This window comes from Carassius gibelio, chromosome A12 (assembly GCF_023724105.1).
Source record: "Carassius gibelio isolate Cgi1373 ecotype wild population from Czech Republic chromosome A12, carGib1.2-hapl.c, whole genome shotgun sequence".
Classification (NCBI taxonomy): Eukaryota; Metazoa; Chordata; class Actinopteri; order Cypriniformes; family Cyprinidae; genus Carassius; species Carassius gibelio.
This window is the reverse complement of record NC_068382.1, coordinates 6499781-6508127: the sequence shown is the minus strand read 5'-3', so window position 1 is coordinate 6508127 and position 8347 is coordinate 6499781. Positions and strand designations below refer to the sequence as shown.

Here is an 8347-nt window from a genome sequence, read left to right as displayed (position 1 = left end):
TTTAGTAGCAAAAAACATAAACTCCAACGTTGAAATTATTTCTAAAAACGGAGGGTAGCAGGCTCGCCTTAATTATAAATACTTCCGGGTAATAAAACGAGTAATCTTCAGATACGATAAAAGTATGTTTAAACGGATTTACGTTCTGTTACGACGACGAATGAGAACGCTGATAAAAACGAAGTTACTGAACAAACATCGAAATGGATAAACATTTTACATAACGATGCGTGTTCTCAGAGAACTGAGCAATTAAGAAAATCCCTCAGGCATAATTTGTGTAATCCCACTGAAATATCGTTGTAATTATGGATATATTAGGACTTGTTTATAAACAGCAACCAAATTTATAGGTAAACATTACGTCAGTTCCTAAGGGGATATATAAATTAACCTCTAATTAAGTTCTTTGTTTACCGTTTAGGACACAGAAAAACAACTGAATAAATTTAAATATTCGATTAGGAAGCAAGAATAACGCAACATTGTGTTTCAGAAGGATACATATTATGCTAAATTAATTTTGAAACCAGACACACTGAATATTGCAACACTGCATCGGATCTAGTGGAAATCAAGGCTTTGTTGAACAGATGGCAACTTATAAAGCCAAATAAAAACATGATTGTGTGCAAATAGGAGCAAATGTAAATCAACATATTGGAATCACAGATTCACGCTTTTAAACAAATTTTAATGCAAAAGAAAAAAAATAGATCCAGTATAGCTGCTCATAACTATACAATAAAAATATCTAAAAGAAAATGTAATCAATTGAATGAGAGATACAATAAAACTGTTTTCAATTTCTTAATTGCCCTCTTGTAGGGTAACTGTAGTTGTATAACATCATGCCAATCTTAAATAGGATTTATGAAACAAGAAAACAAAGTGCCCAACACCACTGCAGGGAATGACCAAAATGCACAAAACCAATAAAAAGCTTAATTTAATTTTGTGCAGCGCTCAGTCCCCTCCAAAATACTACTTCAGCTATTATTATTGGTAATTTCAGATGGTAAATGTTATCAGTACAATGTGTTTAATAATATAACCTAATCATACTTTTAGATGCTAGAATTTACAGTGATTTGTGACTTAAAAAAATATGTCCATTAAGTCTTCACATTGCATACTTCTGGGTCCATTCTCTCGCTAGTCTGTTGTACCTGGTACAAAAAAAATAAAAAATAATTATTATTAAGTCCATAAACAGTCTTAGTCTACCCAGATATTCCAGTCTTAAGTCACAAGTACGGTCCATGTAACTCACACTCATGATGTTCCAAACCTGTTGAATGCTACACAAAAGGTGAATTCCTGAAGAATAACCTGGTGCCTCTTGTCAATATAATGAAAGTGAAAATACTGTAGCTAAGTAAAAATACTGTAGTCGGTGCAATACATTTAAGTCATCTGAAGTCATATGACAGCTGTCTGTAGGAAGAGAGAAAGAATTTGCAAAACTGTTCAATAAAATGATTGATATCTGCACTTTCACTGCTTCAAGCATTCATAGTGTATTAGCGACATCCAAGGTGTAAAATAATCGTACTTTCTTTTTGATCTTTTCAATGAATCAAATAATGTACTTCAAAAAACAGGTCTGAATTCATTCATGAATTGGACTGATCCTGTTCTCGAGTTCCCTGATTTAAAGGGATAGTTCACCCAAAAATGAACATTTGATGTTCATCTGCTTACCCACAGGATATTTAAGATGTAGGTGACTTTCTTCAGTAAGTGAAAGTGATGTGACATACAGCCAAGTATGTAGACCTATATTCAGAATTCGTGCTCTTCATTTAACCCATCCAGAATGCATACACACAGCAGTGAACACACACAAACTGTGAACACACACCCGGAGCACTGGGCAGCCATTTATGCTGTGGCAGTTGGGGGTTCAGTGCCTTGCTCAAGGGCATTTAAGTCATGGTATCACCTGCCCAAGACTCGAACCCACAACCCTAGGGTTAGGAATCAAACTGTCTAACCATTAGGCCACGACTTCCCCTCACAGTAGAACACAAACTGAGATTTTTAACTGAAACTGTTGCAGTCTGTCAGAGGTATAATAGAGGTAAATGGGAATTATGTGTGAATCAGAGGTATAAATACTGTTCAGTTTCTTGCACAGACCGATCGTTTTGTGTCTTTACACATCAATGTATCGTCACACGCTGCAGGGTTTAATTTGGTTTTGTTTATGTTTTTTTATTTTTTTATTGTATGTTTTATTGTATGATTGGCATTCACATCCATTGTAATACTGACAGACCGCAACGGTTTGAGTTAAAAAATCTCAGTTTATGTTATACTGAAGAAACAAAGTCAGTTACATCTTGGATGCCCTGGGGTTAAGCAGATAAACAAAATCTTCATTTTGGGGTGAACTATCCCTTTAACGTATGCTACTTGATTCTCAAATAGGTGCTTCCTCATTTCTTTACTCTTCCATCCTCCAGCCCATGACTTGCAAATCGATCTAGGTCAGCCATCTAGGAGGATATGTTAATTCTCTAATTGAGCAGGCAAGGAATGAGGAGGGAGGAAGCTTAAAGCAGAGCATGGATACACAGCTGTATTCTATGTGGAAGTGTTTCTTGATGAAATCCCTGATGCTCATATAAATTCTCCACCCCTTCACATCAGTCACCATCAGTTTTGCCACTGCAGTTAAAACTATCTTTAAATTTCCATTACACTCAAGTAATATGTAGGGCAAAGTATATGTATTTGAATTGCACATCAAATTTCCATCCATTTGAATTACACAGTTTTAAAACAATGTAAGAAATGCATATTTGTCAGTCATACATAATACAGATAAGATTTCTGTAATAGTAGTAATGAACTGAATGTGCTTTAAATACACTGTAATCAAGCTAATATATTTATCACTAATAAATCTAATTTGTTTTAATCTTATTTAGCTAATTTAATAGCGGTTGTTTCACAGCTAGCTATATTTTAACCGTTATTTTCAACTGAATAGATTTGTTTTAAATTTGTGAACAGATTTATGTTGAATATAAGCAATATGCATCAATGCATTTTGAAAATATGGTTTTACGATTTGAATGAATGCAAAAAGTCAATAAAATATAGGCCTATGGTTGTGTCGTGAGCACGCAGAAGAAGTAATATTCCGCACAAAGGACAAATGCAAAAAGGAGCACAGAACACTCACAAAACTCAGAGACATTTACAGTTACACACAGGTGTAGTAATGTGCAAACTACTGCATGGGATGTTTTAGGTAAGTAAGAAAGTATTTGAGTTCTAGGATTTTTCTTTGTTTTTGTTTTTTTAAGAAATGTAGCTTACAGAGCTCAGTTTAAACGATTCAGTTTGTTTTCTATTCTGTTGTAACAGTTTGCTTCAGCTTGTTTTTACATTATATTATAATTGCATTATATTATAAACATAATAAATAATTGACATCAAAAAGAGAATTAATGAGCAATATCTGCTTATTTTTTTCATATTACATTATAATATATTATAACAAAGAATTGAACTGATCTGCGTGAGATTGTTTAATAGAATTTCTTGGAAACATAGCACTGTTACATATATAATGATGTAACTAAATGATGCTCATTTTAGAATAGTTGACAAAACTGAGAAGACTGCCAAGTAAGTTACACTGTCAAGGTCAAATAAAGTATGAAAATCATTGTCAGAATAGTCCATCTGCCATCAGTGTTTCAACTTCAATGTTATGAAGCGACGAGAATACTTTTTGTACGTGAAGAAAAAAACAACAACTTTATTCAACAATTCCGTTGTCAACAGTTTCCTCTGTGTCTCTCCACATCACTCAAACTGCCTACGCTCTTCTGTATCAGCCGCGCCACAAGGATGCGCTGTTACTACGTGTATTTATGCTTTGATTAGAAAGAAAACAGTGCATCTTGTGGCGCAGCTGTTACAGAGGTGCGCAGGCAGATTGTGTGACGTAAAGAGACACTGATGACAAAGGAATTGTTGAATAAAGTTATTTTTGTTTTCTTCGCGTACAAAAAGTATTCTCGTCGCTTCATAATGTTAAAGTTTAAACACTGATGGCAGATGGACTATTCTGATGATGCTTTTCATAACTTTTTTGGACCTTAACAGTGTCACTTACTATGGGACAGACATAAGCCTCCCGGTTTTCATCCAAAATATCTTACATTTTGTTCCGAAGACGAACGAAGCTTTTACGGTTTGGAACAACATGGAGGTAAGTGATTAATGACAAAACTTTCATTTTGGGGTGGAGTATTCCTTTCAAGTTAGAAGTTACACTTTTTTGGGTGCGCGCTGTACAGGTCTGGTATAAAAATATAGATAAGTTTTGCTTAGCAAAAAAAAAAAATGCCTCACATTAGGTTTATTAGTTTATCTTAAAACTGTGTATTCAAATTTTATATGGAATTCAAATACATAACACGTGATTAATCATACAAAAATAATTATGATCAACTATTATTTACTAATAATAATAATAATAAAAATAATACTGGTAATGCAATTATTAAAAGTATAAATAAATACATCTAGGCTTAAAAGTGTGTATTTCAACCAGGCATCTTGCTTTATAAATATTTGTTATAAATTTCTTTAATAACCTAACCTCAACAACACAAGTGATTTCTTGGAAATGAAACGAGGATGCGCAATTTAATAAGAGGCACACAATGATCCGAACACTCTGGAGGAGAATATTATCAGTGAATTACTGCTTAAATTTTGGTCTTCTACACACAAAGCTAATGTATGACTTCAGGAGACGTGAAATATAGCACACAGATATGCAGCACTTGACTTGAGCACTTAGTGATAGTTTTATGGTGCTCCTGCATCCCTTTAATGCTTGTTTTCCTTGATTGTAATCGATTGCGGAAGAGCAACCAACACTATTCAAATTCTCTTGAATTGAGCTCTGTCCAAGAATAACATATAGGTTTGGAACAACATGAGGGGAATAAATGAATTAGGATTTTTTTAAAAATTAATATTTTTAATAACATAATATAATACTTACTTTTCTTTGTCTGATTTGTAGATATGTGCTATGTCTGGGACTAAAGGGTCATCAGGATTCGGATCACAAAGCAAAGAACATATGGACAAAAGAACTGAAGAGAGATAAAAATAAGTAACACAATCATGAAACCATGAGCAAACTGGAAATTACTAATTCTGTGGTTCAACTAATAAGCAAAAAAGATTCAAAATACAATATACCTTTTGAAACTGTTAGAGCTGGAGACCACTGCGACCTCAGGATGTCCAGGCAAATGCTTCCATTACTGTTAATGTTGGGATGATAGATTTTTGTCGTAAACGCTACCTGGTACATCGAGATGGGTGTTAAAATTGTATTTTGAGAAAACGTGGCAAGTACACAGAGATGGGGATCAGTGTCTCTACCTTTGGAGGCTTGAAGGGATAGTCTGTTGGAAAGTGAATTGTGAGAAAGAAGACCCCTCCTTGGTATGGACTGTCACTCTACAAATCAAAAGATATGACACTAGAAATTAGACAAACTTTATAGGTGTTTAAAAAAAGGTTACATTTCAGATTGGCTTCGAACAGAAGATGCTGTTGATTAGTAACAAATATTAAGTGTGTAAGTGAAGTCACAACTGAAGTTAAGATAGAAAAATATCATAAAATAGATATAAGAAAAGCAGCAGTCAATTTTATTTGTTTGTATGAAATATATGAGACATAAGCAGTCACAGAAAAAAAAAAATATATTATATACTCTATTTATTTTAATATGTTCAAAGCTGGGACAGTTTGACAACTGTGCCCTATTTTCCCAAAATGATTCCCAAGATCGACTTTAAAACATGACATTTTGCATGTCTTATTAAGCAAAGCAAACTGCTAAAGGCTAATGAGGTGAGTACTTACAGGTCCCATTATTGTCGCCTGCCAGTGAAACACTAAAAAAAGAAAAAGAGTCGTATTAAAATTTTTCAAATGTGTCAGATGTTATGTAAAACAACTCAACTAAAAAGAGTGAACTTACAGTCATCACCAACTGGTCCAGCAGAGCACTGAGCAGGAGGGTCCCTCTGCAAGTCTTGAAGCTCCTGGAACAGAAGGAGAAATTAAATACATTATTACTCTGTTTTTGCCTTTCTCTATATATTTATTTAGCCATTCTAATGTCAAGTGGCGTATGTGGAAACTCATTAAAATAAAAGCCACCTGGCTTGGTATTTTGTTGTGCAATAAAAATGGCAATCATAATTAAGTTAGGCTTCAGATAGGTTTTGTGGCATCCAAATTGAGTTAAAAAATAAAATAAAATCTAAATTGCCAACATTAAAAGTCCATTGAACAAACTATATTATTTAGTCATAAAGCAGCATACAGTATCACATTTGATATGTGAATTTCTAAGGCATCTAATCGACATGAACAAAACTTTTTGCTGAAAAATCTACATGCCTTCTGTTCTCTGACTGATAGTTTATACTTTCTTAGCAAGAAAAGTACTTTTTAGTACAATTATTTTTTTAAAAAGCCAATCTTACATGTTTTTATTTTTATGGGTCTGTGAAATCTATAATGATTTTAATAAAGTAAACAATAATAGCTTGTTAAATTCTTACTGGACTGATGCATCTTAGTATACTTATATATATATATATATATATATATATATATATATATATATATATATGAACTATATTTATTACATATTAGATTATATTATAGATTATATATTAGATCAAATTATAAGACAGTTTAAGGATCATAGTTCTGCCCCAAATATAATCCATTCTAATTTTAACCTTTACCAATTCCTACATAAGATTTTATTACAAACACTATGCAATAATAAGATCAATATTAATTTAGAAGACAATGTATATAATTCTTAAAATAAACCCATTTTAATAAACGTAGATAATCTGATTGTGTGCCCTCTGACAAGGACTTTGGGACCTTTAAAGGGTGTTTGACAGCACTGCCGGAGTGCGATACACATCACAGTGTTGCGAAACAGAAACTGTCAAAATGACAAAGTGATGGCGTCATGCTGGAACTTCAGAGAATCAGGTTTGTGCTGCTTTGTGTCAAACACACAACACGACAAAGACAATAGCGCCTACCGACCATACACTCATAAACTACACCAAATAAATTGTAGCCCACGTCCCTCGAAATGTCCCATCAGCTGTGAGGTTTAACAAAGCACACAAAAGTGGATGAATCCACACAAAGATCGGCCTCAAGAGCAGACTGCGGTCTTTGTTTAGTTCTGGGCCTTCTCGAACACGGAGGAATAGACCACAGAACAGGTTTTTTTTTATTAAAATCATACATCTTTTCAGCTCGTTTCCTAAGTGAGGAATGTAATAAACGATAGGTGGAGATGTTAACAAATTACTAACGTTAGTTTATATTATTTGTTAGGTTTTGACGCGTATGTTGCTAGCACACACAATACGATAGACGACTGACTGACGTCGTATTATGTTTTGGTTTACCAGCTTAATTTACAGTAAAATAAAAACGTTATGTATTTGCATTACCTCAAGCAGACAGTCAACGGAGAAAAATAGAGAAGAAAAACTGTTAGCTAACGTTAGCTGTGTTATATAGTAACTTATATATTCCGTCGACATTTTAGATCTACAACATCCCGAGACAGATTGACTTGATACAGACTACAAACTAAAAACAAACATAAATTATATTTTATTAGTTTGATACAAAAGTGCTATGTTTTATCGGCTATAATCGACATAAACAGCGCTAGCGGATCAACAAAAACTTGGCTAATGTTGGTCGTTTAGGCACCAGGGTCTTACCTTCTGTATTCTCTTTAATGCCATGCTGCTTTACTGTGTGTACCGCCCCAGATTTACGCGATTATTTAATTTGTCCGATATTATTGCTACGAATCAGATCAGCAATACTGGGTTTCCCTGAGTAAAAAAACAAATGTGAGCGGCGAGAAAGAGACAGCTGTAGCTCAGCAAGCTCACACTTCCGGTGCGGGGTTGAGGAAATAAAATAAAAGTCCATGTATAATTGCACCTCCAGAAGAGCTCAAAGGAAAAAAACGCTGAAAATACAGAGCCTTATTTGCACGAACTTTAGCAGTTTACAATATTCCCAAAATTGCTAAATTATGTAAATTAAAAATACTGTGAATAAGGCAACGCAAACTTTAAAGAAACTAGAAGTGAAAGGGGGTATCAACAAAAATAATAATACTAACAAATAAAAGAAAGACAAAAATGAATTGAAAAGAAAAGTCTTTAGCACTGTACAAAATTTAGCGATGACATGATGAGCTTTTAAGCAATCCACTGAGCTCCCCATTAGT

General features: G+C 33.8%; 1 protein-coding gene across 1 annotated transcript; it reads right to left on the bottom strand.

The window, feature by feature from the left end:
• Positions 1-673: 673 nt before the first annotated feature.
• On the bottom strand, positions 674-8030 carry ube2d1b (ubiquitin-conjugating enzyme E2D 1b). The gene is made up of 7 exons (XM_052610964.1): positions 7827-8030; positions 6032-6095; positions 5914-5945; positions 5425-5502; positions 5239-5344; positions 5036-5129; positions 674-1169 (listed from the first exon to the last, which is right to left on the bottom strand). Exons 1-7 carry the CDS (start codon positions 7848-7850, stop codon positions 1124-1126), a joined length of 444 nt encoding a protein of 147 aa, XP_052466924.1. The 5' UTR covers positions 7851-8030; the 3' UTR covers positions 674-1123.
• Positions 8031-8347: the final 317 nt, after the last annotated feature.

Excerpts from the sequence above, each read along its gene's own strand:
- ube2d1b (XM_052610964.1), bottom strand. The coding sequence starts at position 7,850 with ATGGCATTAAAGAGAATACAGAAG. Across the intron at positions 6,096-7,826 it reads CATTAAAGAGAATACAGAAG|GAGCTTCAAGACTTGCAGAG; the intron begins GTAAGACCCTGG and ends CTTCTGTTCCAG. Across the intron at positions 1,170-5,035 it reads TACAAATCAGACAAAGAAAA|GTACAACAGACTAGCGAGAG; the intron begins GTAAGTATTATA and ends TTTTTGTACCAG.